Raw genomic sequence first — 19,217 nt, 5'->3', positions numbered from 1 at the left:
GGCTTGGAAAAGCAATGACTGTTCTTCATTTTTAAATTATAATTGTTTTTGTTGCCTCCCAACTGGACAAACTTTTTTGTCTTTCTGCTTTGCTGGTTATGAATATGGAAACACACTGGCCAGGTGGCCAAAGCTGTGTATTCTTTTCTGTCATGGCTTATCCATCCTGAAAAGGTTTAGCATAGACTATTTAGCAATAGTACAAACATTGCAATGATTGTATTTCCACTCTGAAGGGCATTCACCAAAGGAGGGAAAGTGGAAAGGGAAATGGAAAAGGAAAGTGGAAAGGGAAATGGAAAAGGAAAGTGGAAAGGGAAAGAAAAAGTGGAAGGGAAGGGAAGGGAAAAGTGCAAGGGAAGGGAAAGGAAGGGAAGGGAAGGGAAGGGAAGGGAAGGGAAGGGAAGGGAAGGGAAGGGAAGGGAAGGGAAGGGAAGGGAGGGGGGGGGGGAGGGGAGGGAAAGGGAATTCTAAATATGTCTTCAAAGTGGGGATGCTCATTCAGTTGCAACAGTGATCATTCAGGAAATATGATTTTAGAATCCAAATCTATAATAACCTGACCATGTTAGATGCATCACAATTAGTCCATGAGATGAAAGTAGGCAAGATGGTATTTTCTTTGTCACTTTTATCTAAAATTTGATGGTTGTACACGCTGAAAGCATGAACCCGGGAGGTGACTTGAATATATGTAGTGTCCTGCAGAGCTGGAGTCCAGCCTTCAAGTTCTGTCTCCTGACAAGTACTAATATTAAGTTGCATCCTCATACAGACCATTATTTAGTGGAGTCAAAGTCTTTGCCCTTGGACAAAATGTTTTACCAGTGACTTCATTAGAGGCATAAGAGCTCCCTCCTGGAATATTTGCTTCCCACTCTCAAACCATTTTGTCCAGGTGATGGCATCTTTTACTTTTCATGGCCTAAGTTAATCATAAAAATGCACCAAGGAACATTCTTGGCTCCTTTGGGCTTCTGGAATAGATTAGTGGGTGTCTTCACAGCATGTTCCTAACCCCAACATGGCTGAGGCCACTCTGCAATTAGCTAGCAATTGTGCTTCAGCATTCAGATTGCATTGAAGATAACCAGATGCGAGTAGATAAAGGAGCCAGTGGAATTTGGACCATGTGTGCCTTATCTCTTAAAGTGTTCAATAGCTTCTCCAGCTCTGAGTTCAGACAGCAGTCACAGGTCTGCAGTGTCTCATGCCAGGATGTTTATAAGGAACCATTTCTGGTGATCTGAGCCTGCTGAACTTGACAGGTGAAAGAGGAAGGTCAGCAATTTGAAGGTGAAGGCAGAGTTGTGTACTGTCAGATCCTTCTGATCACAAGGTGTCTGCTCACTCTTTCCTCTGAAGGTATCAGTGCATTTACAAGAAGCACTCTGGCCGAAAGCTGCATGCCCATTTGGCTAGATTTGCATCATATAAACAAGTTGGGGATAGACATGGCACTGCAAGATAGCACTGAGCCTACCCAGACAGACCGTCCTCAGGCAGTTATCCAATACTTTTTGATTTCATTCCTGACACCATCCCCTATCAATTATCCACGCTCAAGACCACTAGTATGTCTTAAACTCCATACACTTCCAGGGTTTTCAGGGAAATGGTGGTCTTTTGCTCAGCCTCCCATGCAGATATTGTCAACAGTAATAACAGAGATGCAGCACATTTCTGATTAACCCACAATACAAAGCCCAACATGTCAGTGGAAGGGAATTTCTTTGAAGTAAAACTAAAGTGAAGAGCTTTTCAGTATATCAGAAGGTTCAGAGGCGTCAGGAGGAGCCTGAGATCCCACACAAGTTTTTGAAGCTGTCCTCCCTTATCAAACTTGGTATGCTACACTCAGTCAGCCCAGCTGTGTTGGTTCTTTGGTCACCCCTCACATCTGAACCATTTGCAGGTGCAGATGCAAAAAGAGTTGGATGCTGCATTACCCTGAAACTCTTGTTTGTTTGGGTTTTGTTTGTTTGTTTGTTTGTTTAAGAAAAGATCAAATGAGCAATTTTATGTGCTCAGAGCATGGCTGTTCCAAAGCATTGCTCTGTGTCCTCTACTCCACATGGGTTCCTGTTGCTTTCAGGGGTCTCTTTTGATCATTTCAGCCCTCTTAGGAATGAAGATTTGAACAAGAAACTTCCAATCATCTGATGAAAATATCCACCAGGCTTGAAGGAGGCAGTAGAATACACCTCAGTGACTATCTAGGTATTTTCTCCATCAGATCCAGCAGTTTGGATGTCTACAATGCTTTCTTCTCTTTTATCATCTTCTCTTGCAAATGAATATAGCAGTTCAATAAACAACTTCCTCCCCACTCCTTTCACTCTATCTCTGAAAGGCAAACTTTTATTATTATTTTTAAAGAGTAATCTAAGATTTATAGGACCTCTACTGTCAGGCTATTTCAGATATTCCATTGACATCTCCCAGCTATCCTATCTCCCAAGGATATTCAGTGCCTCCTGATAGCGTTATCTTTCTGTAAATTGAAATTCAGTTATAAAGAAGAAAAAAAAAGAAAGATTTCCAAAGGGGGTGAAGAATAAAAAGGCCAAAATAACAATAACAGCAACAACAATAATAATAATAATAATAATAAATGAAGGCAAACCTTTGAGGCACTTCCCCAAGCTAGAAACATAGAACAATATTTTGTACTTTTTTCCTACTATCAACTTCCTGAAGGGGTAGAATTATCAAAAATTACGTGGGCCAATCATAGTAATGAAAGAAATTACACGTATATGTGAAACACAATGCTGATCACAGGGAACAATCCACTCTGCAAAGTGTTTTGCTGCTGGGATTCACCAAGACATTTGCTGTTTTATTGTGGGTTGGTTTTTAGAAGATTGTTTTATACCTCTTTTTTTCCAGATGATTTGCCTTGTAACATCACACGTTTTATTATATGGCTCTCATTTGCTGGCCTAATCTATTTCTCTCTCTCTCTTTGTCCCTTTTTTCCCTCTCCTCTTCTCCCTAGATTTTAGCATGTGATTTTTGGAGTGTTCTAGCAGCGTTTAACAGTTGACCACTACTTTAATGACCTCCATAAGATTGCTTGGAGAAAAATTGAAGGAGCCTTGAGTGAGAACCATGAAGACATTTGAGTTAGTGACACAAGACAGAGTACAAAATCCAAACCAAGCCAAACAATCCGACAAGAACAGCAAGAAAACCTTCAAGGATTCCATTTAATTAAGGAAGAAGTTTGGATTACAAACCTTGCTTTCGTGATTGGCTGAACCAGGAGAACAAAATCTGTAGGGCAGGATTTAAAAACAAGCACTTAGAAGCTCTCTTTACTTGCTGTTGAAAATCTCTCTTCTCACGGAGGCCAGAAGTTTAATTCCCACATGCCCAGACCAATAACCTGTGCTCTCATGTGTCCCATGAGAACTCTCTGAAGTTCAGAAAGCCCAGATATGGCTTCATGTATTTATGCATTGGAATATTTTTCATCTGGTGAAACAACCCTCACAGTCTGATAAGTCTGTGCTATCAAAGTGATGAGCATAAAATACCCTCAAAATTGTCACCATGTGTCATGTAAACTTTCCAAAGACTCTGGAGCCACTGCCCAATTCAGAGGGATACAAATCCTTTGGTCTTTAAGCTCTAAACTCACACAAGCCATCTTGATCTAACTAAACATGGTATGTATGTTACTGGTTTCTCTATGGTTTGACACTAGTACAACTGCCTTCTGACTTAAATGGAGTTTGTGATCATTTATAGAATAACATATATAAAATGAAAATGATAAATAAGGAAGAGAAGACTCTGAGCTGTGAGCAACATTGCCATCTCTCTTCTCATACATGGAAAGCTTGTACTTCCAGGATGTATTTCTTGATTAGAGCAACTACCACATCATATTCCTAAATTCAGTAAGCTTCAAAAACTCTGGTGGAAAGAGAACATACTTTTATAATGTAAAGTGTTCCAGCATTGTTTTTTTCTCATGTATGTACACTGACCAGCTGGCCCATTAAAAGATGTGGTATGACCAAGTACATCACCCAAATTGTGGCCCTAGAGGTTCTAGTCCCAGCCTTGTGTTTGACTTTAGTCTTCCTTTTTGGAAGACTGGTGCTTTCAGTCAGAGTAAGTTTCCTCATTCTGAGTTTTTGTTGAGGTTATTTTTTGATGCTTGACATCTGTAATGGGCAAGCAATTCCCAAGCTGATGGCTTATCAACCACTGAAGGCAAGCTTTGGGAAGTTCAAGCTACCCCAAATGGCCCACAGACTGCAATCACTTAGGCTTGTTTAACTTTTAATGCTGAAACATTCCAGACTGATTTTCTGTTTTGCAGGCTGAATGTCTCCATGTAAATGGCAGAAAATAACTCCGTATTATAAGAGTGGGTGCCCCTTATCACCTAAACCATCAAAGAATGCAATTAAGGAAAATGACCTAGTTTGGCCCAGCTTGAAAAGAACCAGGATTGCCCTCTCATTCAAAAGGTTTAACGTGTGTGAGATGTTTGCAATATGGTTTGTGCTAAGCAATGCTTTGTGAATAAAAAGAGGCGAGGAGATTAAATGTTGCTCTTACTCTTCAGGATGAAGGAAAGGGGATTGGATTTGAGCAGCTGACTGGTAGATTGGTCCATAGGATAGTGACTGCTTTTAAATCTCTATTAAGCAAGAAAGGAAGGAGGGAAGAGATGAAAGGAAGAAAATAGGATGAGGCAAAAGGTAACTGAAGCAAGGTGACCTAACTGCATTTTAGAATGGTCATCCCGTGCAGCAGAGAATGGCAGGAAAAATAATGGATTTACAGCTTTACACCCCCACAGATGGCTTCTTGCATTTGTCCTCTTGCAGACAAACAGACCCTAGCTGAATTATGAGGCTATAATTCTGTATGTGGATGGTGGACGGGAAGAGGGGGGAGGTTGCCAGAGCTGTTTGGTGGTTTATGACCTCCCCAGAAGCCCTTGATGGAATTCCAGCCCCATAACTCACAGCTGCCTTTTCTGGATCTAATTCGCTTGAGATCTCTGATGTGGTAGTTGTGTCTGAGTTTGGTGTTGTTTCTTGCCTTTGCTGGGGATTTAATCAGATTGCCTTTGCTAATCCAAAGCAGGGCAATTTTATGAAACATTTTCCCTGGTGAATGCATTCTGATTTGGCTTGGGAACTGTGAAAGTAGAAAGAAAGCTTAGGTACCGTTAACATAATTGGATCACTGTTTGCAGTCTTATTTCTTTCATACTCATCCATCAGAAATTAAGCATAGGACAAGAGCTATGGCATGATCATGAAGGCAACCCTGGTGTACCGAATGCCAGAAATTAGGTTGGATATTAGGAAAAACTTCTCTGAAGGGGTGATTGGGCACTGGAACAGGTTTCCCAGGAAGGTGATGGAGTCACTGTCCCCAGAGGCATCCAAGAAACCTGGAGATGTGTTACTTATAGACAAGATTTAGTGGGCAGTATTGGTAGTAGATGGACAGTTGGACTAGATGATCTTACAAGTCTTTTCAAACCTTAATGATTATACGATTCCATGATGCTAAGTTTTCCATTGAGCTCTCCTTAGAGGCATCAAGGACTGTATATACCATGCTGGTCTGCCCTATACTGCAGCTGGCAAGTGAGATCTAAATAAGGGACATGAGGTCTAACTCAGAACATGAGATCCAACTCACATCCATGCCTGATGGACTGTCCTATACCATGACTAATAGGTATGGTCATAGAACCATAGAATTGTGTGAGCTGGAAGGACCTTCAAAGGTCAACTTGTCCAACTCCCAAGTCTTAACAGTACTTCAAGGTCTGTAGTCTGCTACACTGGTAGTCTTCCAATAAAGTGCTAACCAAACTGGACAGGGAAGAACCTGTAGAATCAACACAGCCTCGGTCAATAGTGTCTGGGAGTTAAAGGAATTCTATAGGAAGACATTACTTTCTCTGGTTGATATATTTCTCTCTGCCATCATTCCTACTCTCCAAAGGCCATATTCTAAAATTCAAATCCAACTTCACAGCACAAAAAACTCCAGAAGTTTCTTGGGGCTTATTCTCCTTTTCCAGTATACAAGCCCAAAGCTGATATGAGTCACTCACAATCGTATGTTTTAATCAGTTCCTTTCCCAAGAGTTCATCAAAAACACCTCCTGACCCAACAGACACTTTTCTCAAGCTCTTTTTGTGATCTAGTGCTGTATCCTTGACACAGTGATGCAACCATATCTATGAACATAGAGGGCAGAAGTGCATGCTCTGCTATGTCTCCAATGCACGTTCTTCCCAAAATTAGCATTGCCTGGGAGAGTGCTAGCTGGCATTATCCAACATCGTATGGGGGAGTATGCTAACAGCTGAGCATTACAATTTCCGTGTAGTGCTTGATGCTGTACCTTGGCCTTCTTTTATTTACTAGCACAGATGCAGCCAGGAAAAACATAATGCCTAGTGGTGTTATCTGCTTGTCATGTTCCTACCCATAAAATGTTTGTGTGTCATGAATTGTGACTAACTGGTGATCTGCTTGACTGTGTTGTAGGAACAGGGGCTGCATCCCATATGGTGTACTGAAAGAAAGCTGGCCTGTGGAGATGTCTTGGCATAATGTTTGGATTGAGGAGTTGTAAGGTCAGCGAGTACACTTCCCATTAGAATTTATGAGAAGGCAGGAAATACAAAGCAGCTTATAATAATAATAATAATAAAAATAAGGGTTACTCTCATTTCTATTTCTTTCTCTGAATGTCTTAGCTGAAGGCAAAAGAACAAACTGATTCCTGCTTTCCTCCCAAATGCTGTCTGGGTTGTGGGAACACACAGCACAGCACAGATGAGATCAGGGCTCTCATGCATTTGCAGGAGACGTTCCCTTTCCTAAAACAATCACAGCCAAAATAGGTCACTGGGGGTCTTCATCCCACCTGGCATTAGAAAGTCACAGTGCAGCTGGAGTAGTTCCCCTCCATCCTCCCTCGGGCCAGCAACAGGAAACAAGAACTCTTTGTCACTCACCAATCTATTTTGGCCAGCCAGGTTCTGATGAGATAAACTGCATCCTGAAGGATGTGGTTGTGGGTTTTGTTTTGTTATTTGGTGTTTTGTGTTGGTTTTTTTTACTGGTGTTTGTGTGGGGAGATAGGACAACTCAACCAGAGGAAAACATCTACAGCTGTTCAGGTGATTGCAGTGTCCTCACCTGGGCCCACTGCTAGAGCCTGTCTAGGTCTCTCTGGATGGCATTCCATCCCTCTGGTGTATCGGCCTCACCACACAGCTTGGTATCATCAGCTGATAGTAATGGTTTGCATCACTCTCATGAACTTAGGAAAATAATGAACCTAATTCTGAACACAAGCAAGGAAGTCTTGCAGTCTTTCAAGTGAGGACAAGAGAGCTGATGTTGGAGTTGTACTCTGCTGGACATGAAAATCCTCCAGTGAGGGAATAGTGGGGGGAACAGCTTAATTTGATGCAGGCAGCTGAACCTGTGAAGTGTCAGAATGCGGGTAAGGAAACTAGGAAATAATAAAGGCAAATTGAATGCTCTCCAGGTTGCTGGAAAGAATCTTTCCCAGCTGACATCTGGGATTGCTTTGGGAATCAGAGTTGCAGACTGGCTCCTGGCTTCCCCCTGGCCTCTGCCCTGACAGGTTGTTGAAGGGCACTTGGGGGGTGTCATTTATACAGGGGATATCATGCAGCTGAAGTAAGTGGTCACCATTTCCTCAGCAGAGGAGCTTGGAGATGTATAGTGATGCAGGAAATGGGCATTAGATCTTGTAAAAATAAAAGCAGAAAAGTTTTCAATGCCTCTTTTCTGTAGTTTGGGGCTGGAAGAATCTGGCTTGGACAGCAAAATACTAATGGTTTTAGTGAAGAGAAAGATGACAAAGTTGTCCTGTTTTCTCGGTGTATATCTGCTTGGTCAGAGATGTGGTAGATGCCCAGTCCCTGGCAATGTTCAAGGTCAGGCTGTATGCAGCTCTGAGCAACCTGAATGAGCTATAGGTGTCCCTGTTCATTGCAGGGGAGTTGGACTAAATGACCCTTAAAGCTCCTTTCCAACTCATACGATTCTATGATTCTGTAACTGTCTGACCTTGAACATCCAGTTTAATCCATATGGGAGCTGAAGAGAGACACTTCAGAAGTAAAAACTGAGAGCTGTGGCTGGTGTCTGGTCCTGCTACCACATCCATGCCTTCTTCCTGCTCTTGGAGCTCTTGTTGAGGATAAATTCTTCACTCAGCAAGCCCACACATGTAATCCCCTTGCAAGCAAACAGACTGAGCTTATAGCTGACAACAGGCAGTTACCACAAGCCTGGAATCCGTTTGGCTGTGCTAAGTAATTGCGGCCCCATTTATTGCTTGGAATGGTGTTTTTGTGGGAATAGCTGGTGTAGAGATTTTTCCTCCTCTTGGCACAGAGGACAAGAGGAAGCTGTAGTTCACATATGAGGTTTAGCTACTGGTTCACAGTGTAGGTCCTGACCATGCCCTGCCCAGGGGGTTGGATTCTTAGAAGGATGTAGTACTGTGATGTGTCCAATTGCAGGAATAGGTGTCTGACTTGACCACTGCTCAGCAAAAGCAAACTAAAGAGACTCTGACTGAGCTGCTGAATGCTTGCGGGCAATTCATTTCACCTCTCCATTCCTCATTTTCCTCCCCACCTCTTCCTTTTCCTGTCCTGTCTCGCCGGCATGGAAGCTGTTATTTCAACAGGGATACTCGTGTTTATACAATGCCTGGCAGACACTCAGCCTAACGCTTCTCTCAGGCAGCCTGCTAATCTAGAGGAAGCTTTTGTGAGACATTTTAGTTCAAGACCTTGGGGTGGGATTGGGAGCACCTTCGTAACTTCTCTCTAGAAGTGTCCAAGAGTTGCCAGGACGGAGATGTGTTATTTTCATGGCTGTATGTGGTCAGTCCATTGACATACCTGTGTTACTCTTCTACTGGTACCACAACATCTGCTCATTGGTATCAGTCTGAAATCTATTGCAAAAGCTGTCCTCTGCCTCCCTTCTCTTTTGGAACCTTTCTTTCTTGCTCCCTTGGTATGCTCTCTTTGTTGAGACATGCAGACCCAAGTTCAGCAGAAAGGTTCTAGCTTTCCACAAGCATTGGCTCAGTGGCTTGCAAATCCCACAGTACCTCCCGGATATCTCATTCCTCAGTGAGTGGCACAGGCTTAGCTGTTTGAAAAACATCAGGAATCACACAACTCTGGGCATGCAGTAATAACCTTGTTCTGCACTCTGTTGAGTGCAACAAGGAACAGTGGTAGGTGATCAGGAGGGGAACAATGTGAAATTCCCTGGAACATGCTGCCCAGAGACGTGGATGCCCCATCCCTGTGGACACTCAAGGTCAGGCTGGAGGGGGCTCTGAGCAACCTGATCTAGCTGAAAGTACCCTGTTCAACGCAGAGAAATTGGACCAGATGAACTTTCAGGGTCCCTTCCAACTCAAATGACTATGATTCTATGAAGGCAGATGGAGGTAGAGGAGGCTGACAAGAATGTTGATTCCACGTGCCCAGGATGATAATGAAGAGCTTTGTGAGCCAGGGGAGGTTGGTGGCTAAGAGCAGCACTGTGCATGCTGGGGGACATGGGACAAAGAGGGAGCAGAAGGGCAGCTCCTTTACCACATGTCATTGCCGTGCATGTGATAAATTATATACAGTGGCAGTTTAGGAACTCTCCACCATCAAATCTCCCTTGCAGCTTCAAAGGGACCTGGCTCTGCATACATCTCTTTGTTTTTTCAAGAGCAGGGTCAGAGAAAATCAACTATGAATCTTTCATTTCCATTTTGCTGTCAGTGGAGGCATCTCAGGTCAAATTTTATGTCCATTGGGATGTATGATGATGGGGATACGTTAAACCATGTCAAAGCAGTGCAAACCCAGCCCACACTTAGCCAAGTTTGTCATCAGTCCCATAACATCAGCTCTGAACAAGTATGCCATGGAGGCAACTGGTCCCTGGGGAGAGATGCATCCTCTGCCTCTGGCCAGGGCAAACAGAGAATAAGTGAGGAAGGATGATTTCTCCCTATTTAGTGGGCATGGTGGTGATGGGTTGATGGTTGGACTAGATGATCTTAGTGGCTTACTCCAGCCTTAATGTTTCTGTGATCCTGATTCTATGGTCAACTGTGAATGCTGCAATCAGCTTGCCTCAGCAGCAGCCTCAAATCTAACATGACGTGCTGGAGAAAAGAAACAATTGGACTGGGGGTTTGCTTGACAACTTGAAATTCCCTACAGATCTTGCAGGTGTGAAACCCAGAGTGATGACTGCAACTCTGCTGTAATGACGAAGGAGTGAGGCTGGTTCCCATCAAAGACTTTCAAGGCCATAGAATTTGGTTCCTTTACTGGCATCATTTACCGCAGCAACTTGTCACCTGTCTTCAAAATGCACACCTGAAGACACTCAAAAGGCAGATGGAAAGGAATAACTTGTCTGTACTGCACCACTTTATTTTTTCAAAGAACCCGATGAGTGAGTTCTTGTGTGAACAAGGACAGAGAGAGAGGGAGGAAAATAAGGAAGCAAAGGAAGAAGTGAGGTTCAAATGAAGAAGAAAGGTTCAAAGGAAGGAAGGCAGGGAGGGAGAGAAGGAGAAAGGGACAGAAGGAGGAATTGTTTGGGGGAAGAATTGGTTTATTGTCACCTTGAGCTTTTGTCCTCTCTGTAAATGTAGCTGGGGGCTGATCAGGTGGGAATCCAACTTCAGTGGATGGGCATGGACAACAGTATGAAACCAAGGCCAAAACGCCACCAAGTCATGACACTTTAGAGCACTGAGGAAGCACGTGTTGTGGATGATGATAAGGTCTGAACTTGGGAAAGGCTCCTATGGAACAGATGTGAAATGGACTTGCTTTAATCACTTGCCATCTCTCCAGTCTCCATAGTTCCCTTTTGCTTGAATTTCCTCCCTCTGGCTCCATTCAGCCGCAGGAAGCAGCAATCACAGCCCAGCACACTTTTTCTTTCTTTATTTTTTTTTTTTTTTAATAAACTTTATTCTATATTACAAATAGGTTTTTTTTTTTTTCCTTTTTTTTTTTTTTTTTTTTTCCTTGTTTTGTTTTTATTTTTTTGTTTGTTTTCGTTTTTGTTCTGGACTGCAAAATAGGAATGCCTTATATTTACATACACAGGTATACAATTAATTATAACAAAGGTACAGAAGCTTTGCCTTTACCAAGTAACAATGGGATTCCAATTTAAATAGTATAGATTTTATTTTTAACTAGGATCAATTCAAAAGAAAACCAAACCAACAACAACAACAACCTAAAAAAAAAAAAAGGGATCCCAACCTCCTTTCTAATGCTGTCTTGACATCTCTTTGAGGCTGTTAGTAACACTGTAGTGAAAGGATATGTCTTTACATTGATTTTGTACTTAAGGTGGAAGCCTTAGCAAAAACAGAGAATGAGACTTCTGGGCTCGTGTGTACATCCAAGACACGGGGTCAGACAATAGGAAGGGCCTGTCTTGTGGCATTAAATAATCCGGTTGCCTCTCATCTAGATTCCTTGGGGAAAATGCTGGGAGCGTTTAAGCTAGCACCTAATCTCTGCTTCCTTACCCAACCCTGGGCTGGAAAGTGGATTTTCTCCAGGGAATGGGGAAAGGGCAGTGAAGAAATTTTAAGTAACACCAACTTTCTTTAAGATGTTTAAGAAAGGATGTCAAGCTCAGACGTATGCCTTGGTTTCTCTGACTGGCTCTTGTGTTCCAGTCTACCTGAAAGTGAACAGCATCCTCCCCTGCTCAGAAATACTGCCCTCAGATTCAAACCACACTCGCAAGAGAAGGGGATGTTGAAAGAGCCTAAATGTCCTGTTCCCCCCATTTTCCATAAACAGGTTGACTTTGCTGAGCTTCCCTGCATGCTTCTCTTTGCTGCAGGTGTCTTTGAGGTGATCTGGTTCCAAGCAGAAAGAAATTCTTGAGGTAAACTCTCCACTTTTAGAACAGAAGATTAACAAACAACAAAAAAAAATACGGCCAATGAATAAACAATGACAACGACAACAGAAATCACGCATGTAACAGATTGGTTGGACTAAGCAGCTTTATATCCTCTCTGATTTGTTGTAGTTTATTTGTTTTTTTTGGGGGGGGGGGTTATTTGGTAATGGCTTTATTCTTTCCAAGTGTAATCCTTTTGTGTTTAATTTTTCTTTTGTCATTCTTTTGCATATGAATTAATTGCCATAAGCCACTGTGTCCTTGGGTGCTTCTCTAACAGTGCAGAGAACTGAGAAGTCCCGAATCAACTGTGGTTGACCAGCTCTGTTTTCAAAGCATTTTCTGCATAATGCTTATCCTCCACAGGACAACACAACTCTCAGAGGGGAAGGAACGTTGCACGGTGGTGGACATGAGGGACAGCTGCAGAACACTATGGACTCAGCTATACTCTGAAATGGAGACAAAGTTGGACGCAAAGCAAGAAAACCCACACTGTGAATGGCCAGGAGGTTCACACCTTGACGTGGAACATCACCTGACTTTCAGTTGTCTGTTCCACAGCAGACAAACCAAACTTGAATGACAAGAGCTAGGGCAGTCCAAGATCTCCATCTGCCCCAGAGTACAATATTTTACTACTCATCTGATAACAGAGACCAAATTGCCCTGGAATCACTGAGGTTATGCCAGTACTTCTTTACCCAACAGCTGTCATGGTGAGGCCTGTGCCAACAAAGAAACACAATTTGCTGTGTACATAATCAAATCCATTCCTGGGCTCCCTAGTCATCCTGAGAGAGGAGATAAGCAGGGGCTTACAGGCATTTAGACAACAGCAGTTATTCAAGAGCAAGATTTTTGTACTGATTTCCTCATTCAAGGGTGGAAGATACATAAATAGAGCCCTCTGTCCAGCTCCTTCAGCTACATGCTGAACCAAGGAGAAGAAAGGATTATCAAGGATTGATGAGTTTACAGGTAAGTGCTTATCTGGTCATGGCATCTTCCCCTTTTAGCACTGGCCACTGCTTGGCCACTACTCACCCAGAGAACAATACACTGCTATGATGGAACAAACCACTTACATACTAGAGCCTGCTCCAGGAGTTTGAGAAGTGGGACTAGTTTTCTTCCTCTCTGTCATTCCCTTTATAGCATGAAACTACTTATCCAGGCTATCAGATGCATCTGCATCATGAGCTTTTTCCAGCTACCAGGAAGGGTGAAGCATGACTTGTATTACTGATGCCCTGATGATGTGAGAGAAGAGTTCTGGTCATCTCCAGCAACCCAGGCTTTTCTTTTTTGTATGTGATAGTCCTTGGACTCAAGGGTCCTTTGTGGAGACACAACTAAGAGAAGCACTGGAACTCAGTCCTTCCAGGTTTTCAGACTTCCTTTGGATGAGTATTCCACACAGTGGTATTTCTTTTCAAATCTCTTCATATCCCACGTTTTGTGTTGTGTCTTACTTTAAAACGATTTTGCTCTTGGCATTACCTGTTGTTTTTTGTTTCTTAGATTGTTACACCATAGATATCCCAGCATTTAGCTAATATTGCCCAGTGAGGTTGTGGATGCCCCCTCCCTGGAAACATTCAAGGCCAAGCTGAATGGGGCTGTGAGCAGCCTGGTCTGGTTGGAGGTATCCCTGCCTATAGTGGGGGGGCTGGAACTTGATCTGAAAGGCCCCTTTCAACCCAAACCATTCTATGATTCTATGTACTATTTAGGTTGGTGTACTCAACAGTGAGAGCGGCCATGAATTCCTATAGCTTTATCTATCAGTTTTCAATAGCATGACTATAAATAATAACAACAATAATGTTTTCTTGTCTTCTTCCCTGTAATGCACAAGATCTGGAAACTTTAGTAAACTTATTTCAATTAAATATCGACCTGAGTTCTGTTGGTAAATCCTCTTCATGTTCAAACTACTTTTTATGTTCTCTACTTTTGAGTGGTATGGCAAGACAACTGCAGTGGTTAAGATGGTGAAAACTGGCTTAAGCCCAATGGAGCAAAGCTGTTGTATGCTGTGCTAGATCAAATCTTCAACTATATTCAGAACAGAATGAAGTGTGGGAAGAGAAGGACCGATGTGTGTTAGGAGATGAAGATGCCCCTGAGAATCTACGTTTCTCCTTTTTCCTAGTTCTCACGTGCTGTTTGTTCAAGCACTACCAATCTCTAACACCTTCTTCCAGATAACTTCCCACGACTCCATTTACCAAATGGCTCAGTCTGCAAAAGGACGTGACATGATAGATTGTGCCTCAGCTCACTGTGGCACTGATAGGTGACAGCAGTCAGAAAGAGGGCACGGCGTGTTGCAGAGGGGTTCCTCAAACCAAGACACGGATCCTCAAAGCAAACTCTGCAGTGGAAAAATAACTCTGCTCTTTGAGTAGGACCACAAAGGGGACTTCATACATTCACTTTCCAAATTTCTGATGGTACTGAAAGTGCCAACATTCATGTTGTTGACTGCAGTGTTTGAGAAAAAAAAGTTAAACATCAGCCTATTATCTGGTATGTTTTGGATACCAGGAACCTGTCTGTTGTCTTCTGGGAGATATGACTCCTGTTCTTACTGTGAGGCTTGAAAATAAGTGTGAAATACAACTCACATGGCACACTTTTGGCCATGCTTGTGGTAAAGTGAGGAGTTGGGGGGTAGCAAGGCAAAGGAAGAGAAAAAGAACCCATCCATGTCATAATAGGGCTCATTCTTCTGCTTGTGTCTTTGTTTTTAATTGTATTTTACATGCATTTAGAAAAATAATTAGCTCAACAGGTGAGGATGGGAAGAAAGATGCCGAGACCTCTCATAGACTGTGGTAGATGCTGGAACAGTGGATGGAAAGGAGGAGGACACCAAATGGGACGGAGGACAAAGCCCACACATTTACACCACAATTCTGGACCATTTTTTTTCCAAGTGAAAACCAAAACCAGCTTAAGCACCAAAGTTAAAAAAAGAAAACGAGGAAGGAAAACGAAAAGGAGATGAAAGAGAATCGAAATACAAAATCTTCTTTCAAATCCTGGCATAGGAGAGAGAAGAGAGTTGAGAGAAAAAGGAAATGCCTAAATGGGAACTTGGGAGGGATGAAGATACCAACCTCATGGCGCTTCCCATTTCCCACAAGCGTATCATTCTCAGTGTCTCTGAGGTGTTCAAGTTTTCCTTGAAATATACGTATATTATTTTTTTCTTTACAGCTGAAAAACTCTTTACCAGCAAGAAGAAATAAACCAGCAACAGTGGAAAACAACCGTAATAAAACAAAAACACAGCCCTGAAAACATCAAAAAAGAAGCAAGGTGAGTCTCAGATTTCCCCTGTGGTGTTCCTCTGACTTCAGTAACAGTGCAGGATTACACCAGTTCACTTTGATTTCTTTTTTTCTTTCTTTTCTTTCCTTTTTTAACAGCTTCTTTTTCCTTTTGTGTGCGCATGTCCAGGCAGTACAGCCCATCACTCATAACCACTTCCCTCCAAGCCAGCTATTTGTCCTTAGACTCCTACCTTCCAGCTGTGAGTACAAGGCATGACAATAGGGTCCATATTTATCTTTTGTGGCACTTTGTTTGTCAAAACCTTTGGTTTCTTCCTTTTTTTTTTTTTCCTTTTTATTTTTTTATTTTTTTTATTTTCCTTTTTATGTACTTATAAAAAATACTGTGTTTGTGTTGTTGTTGCAGTTTTCTTACTGCTGGCTCTGGTGGGACATTTACCCCACTTTCACAGCCATAATCAATGGATCTGGAACATGCCCCAACATTACAAAATGGATCAACAAAACCATGGTAGAGCCAACCAAACCAAATCATCCCCATTGCGCAGGCCTCTTAAAAAAGCTGAGATGTCCATAAGGTGCATGATGAGTCCATCAGCTCGGCGATCAAACAGAAAGCAAGCAAAATTAAAAAGGAAATAACACACACACACACACAGACATACACACACACACACACACAAAATAATAATAATTATAATCAAGAGAGAAATGTCTGGGGTTTTAAAACCAAGACGTGTCCCTAAGTTTGCTGTTTCAATATGAATCTTGTGATATTCTCCCCCCACACATGCACCCAGTTTTGGACTGCTGTTCTTTGAATGGTTTTAGAAAGACTTGCTTACGTGTGTATGTTTGGCTGAATGAAATCTGCTTGCTATCTGACCCCTGCTTGCACCACTTCCTCCTTCACACACACTTATAAGCCACTGCTCTGAAGAGGTTCAGGTTTGCTAGCAAGAGGCATGAATAAAAACAAATACACTTGTTCCATAATCAATTTATACACCCTGTCTTTACCCCTTCATTTATCCAGGCGCAAAGTAAACCAAAGCTGTAGCTTGGAGGATGGTGAAAGATGGATGAGGACTGATTCTTCATTGCATGAGGCCAGTTCTCCACTTGCTAGTGGGCACCATTCAGGTGAGATGAACACAGACCTAGCTTCTGCCTCTGTGGTATACCAGATCCAAGGTTTTCCAGTTCTTTCAAGGCTCTGCAGTGATGGTTCTCCCACTGCATTGAACTACAGTGTTAAACAGGCCAGCAGCTGCAGGAGAAACCAGCCAAATGCAGAAGGGATGCAGGAGCTCATTCCTATTTGGTTGGCGTTGAAACAGATTGAGATGTAGTCCTTCTGGAGGAGCTGAACAGAGGAAAGAACACCCATCCTTGTCCTGTGATGACAATGATTTCTGAAGGGGTAGGAAGTGCAGAGAGAGAGCAAACACATCACAGTCAGCAAGCGTGCCTTCAGCAAGGCCTGCGGGTTCCAGAATGGGAAAGAGCAATGGCCAGGAGTTGGCACCAAAAGACAAATGAGCTTACAATGGTTTGCAGATCTCCAGAAAACATGCAGTCTGGCTGGGAGAATCTAGATAGAAGAACATTTTGCAGTGTTTCACTTGGGTTTCCTCCAAGATTTCATTTAAACTGTGGTGATATTTCCTCTTCGGAGTGGCTTTGAAGGAATCTTCTACCATCAGTCCTATGCACTACCTTGCTTCACAGCAAGCCCTTTAGTATCCTTCTGATATTCCACCAAAAAAAAAACCAAAACAAAACAAAAAAAACACCAAAAAAACCCCAACCCAATAACTTTGTTTCAGTTGTGGAAATAAAAGACCAAACTGCTTTAAAAAAAAAAAAGAACCCTCTGGTTGTTTTTTGAGGCCATGCTCCTTGTCTGGAACAAAGTGAGTCTTGTGGTTCCTGCTTTCCAAGCTGAGGTGGGGACAAAGGAGATGATGCTATGCTGTCCATTGCCAGAAGGAACAGAAACACCACCGATGGGATGCCACTGAGAAGAGAGGGCATTTTTGCAGCAGTGCTACGACCAACAGGACACAATGGGAAAGACAGAGGGGAACACAGGTCTCTTTGAAAAAAAAACCAAAAAAGAATAACCATATGAATCACACAGGCAGGAGACTGCTGGTCTCCATCCTCCCTTCTTGACCCTTCTGCTGCCCCAAGAGAGCAACTACACCGCTGTTTGCCCAGGCAGATAAGAGCCACAATGTTCCCACTCTGAACGGAGCTGTGGCATTTTGCGGGGAGCCTTGGTGTTCCTCTCCCAGTGGGTCCCTATCAAGTGATAGAGTTGCAAATGGCTCTGCAGGAGAGGATCTTGATTTCCTCCTACCCTTCAGGATCCCTGCAGGCAGGCTGCCTTCCCCTTGGGGAGACATTTAGTAATACTGAGTTCATTTCTATGTCCACTCCAGAGGCTACAACCCCAGGAGGGCAGTTAAAGCAGCATGACAGAGGTGACCTCTCGATTTCCCATCTGCAGAGTGACGATGCAATGCTGGGGGAGGGTTTTGTTTCATCGTTTTGTTTCTGTGGAATTGTTGTGTTTTGTTGTTTTATTTTTGTAGAACAAAGGCAGAGGGGAAGCTGTGAAAATAAGAGCTTCACCTGAATGTCTTGATATCCCCAGTGCCAAGATTCCTCTGCAATCTTGTCTTTGAACCCCTGGGGATTTCTCACTTTGTCCACAGATTTTGAAAGAGAAAGAAATGAGAGAGAGAGAGGAGTGCTGTTCAGGTGACTCTGCTTACAGCCAATCAAAACTTGCACTTGGTAAAGATGATGATCTTGAGTGAGGCACGACTTGGTTTATCCCTCCCAGGGTGTCCCTGGCAGGACAGTTCTCAGCTGTCTATGCTCATGAGGGTTATGACTTGTTCAAGTTTGTAGGCAAGTTTCTGTTTCCCAGCTTGGTCATCTTGATCAAGGGCTCCGAGAATCTGGAAAAAGAGAGAGAAAGAAGTGATGTGGCTCTATTTTTACATTTGTTTTCCAAAACAACTAAGTCTCTCAGCAACAGATGAGGGTTAATTTTCCCTACAGGTGAGCCCCACACTTAGTTTAGATCACACAATGCAGGTTACTCAGCCAGAAGGGTGTTAGGCAGGCAGTTTGGAGTTGACGTGGCTGAATGCAAACCTCTGCTTTGCAACTGATCAAATGGATTAGCATCTTGAAGATCAATTATTTGGCAGATATATTCATTACCTTGCTGTGCCACTTCAGATGTTCTAAGGTATCTCATCTGGTCTTTTGATACCCATAACATCTGTTTCATGTTTGACAGACCATTCTTGGATGCTTTATGGTATTGGGCATATATGCCTCAACAACTTTTGGCCATGTGTGATGAAGAGTTTATGCAGGTATTCTCTGATCATCAGTTAAAATCAATTAATTTTGATTGACCGATATCAGAAAATTAAAGTAATGGAGAATCAGGTGGAAAAGCCCTGGGGAAACCAACAAACCCAGCCTCTCCAGAACCCAGATTTTGCTTTTTGTTCACTAAATCCATCATCCCCTCATCCAGGATTAAGAAAGACAGCCGTGATATATGCTGAGCTATCAGAATGGGTGGATTTTCTGATGGTTCTGCAGAACTTCTCCCTTTCCAAAGTTCTTACCTCCTCGCTGTACTTGCCAACGTAGGAGTATATTTCCGAGAGTGCACTCATAGTGTTGAACTCATTCATATGCATGCGAGACTGCTCAGCCAAGTATGCATTCATGTCCTGGTCACTGATTGCTGGCATTTTGGCAATGTCTGAATAGTACCTGGAAGAGAGAATTACTTCTTGAAGGGACAGAGGATGGAGACAAGAACTGAAAGTTATCAACAAAATAGAATAAACTTAACACTCTCAGGCTCCTCTA

At 42.7% G+C, this 19,217-nt stretch overlaps 1 protein-coding gene across 2 annotated transcripts in view; it reads right to left on the bottom strand.

The window, feature by feature from the left end:
* Window positions 1–15,624: 15,624 nt before the first annotated feature.
* The window catches only part of PLXNA4 (plexin A4), a 408,463-nt gene continuing 404,870 nt past the window's right edge, over window positions 15,625–19,217 (bottom strand). For both annotated transcript variants that reach the window (XM_072326423.1, XM_072326431.1), the window contains exons 31-32: window positions 18,968–19,118; window positions 15,625–18,280 (exon numbers count right to left, since the gene is read on the bottom strand). In XM_072326423.1, coding sequence (XP_072182524.1) covers window positions 18,185–18,280; window positions 18,968–19,118 — 247 coding nt within the window. In that variant the 3' untranslated portion in view covers window positions 15,625–18,184. The remainder of the gene's footprint in view (window positions 18,281–18,967; window positions 19,119–19,217) is intronic.

Source organism: Excalfactoria chinensis, chromosome 1, assembly GCF_039878825.1.
Source record: "Excalfactoria chinensis isolate bCotChi1 chromosome 1, bCotChi1.hap2, whole genome shotgun sequence".
NCBI lineage: Eukaryota > Metazoa > Chordata > Aves > Galliformes > Phasianidae > Excalfactoria > Excalfactoria chinensis.
The sequence above is the reverse complement of the archived record's forward strand: the minus strand, read 5'-3'. Positions and strand labels throughout refer to the sequence as shown.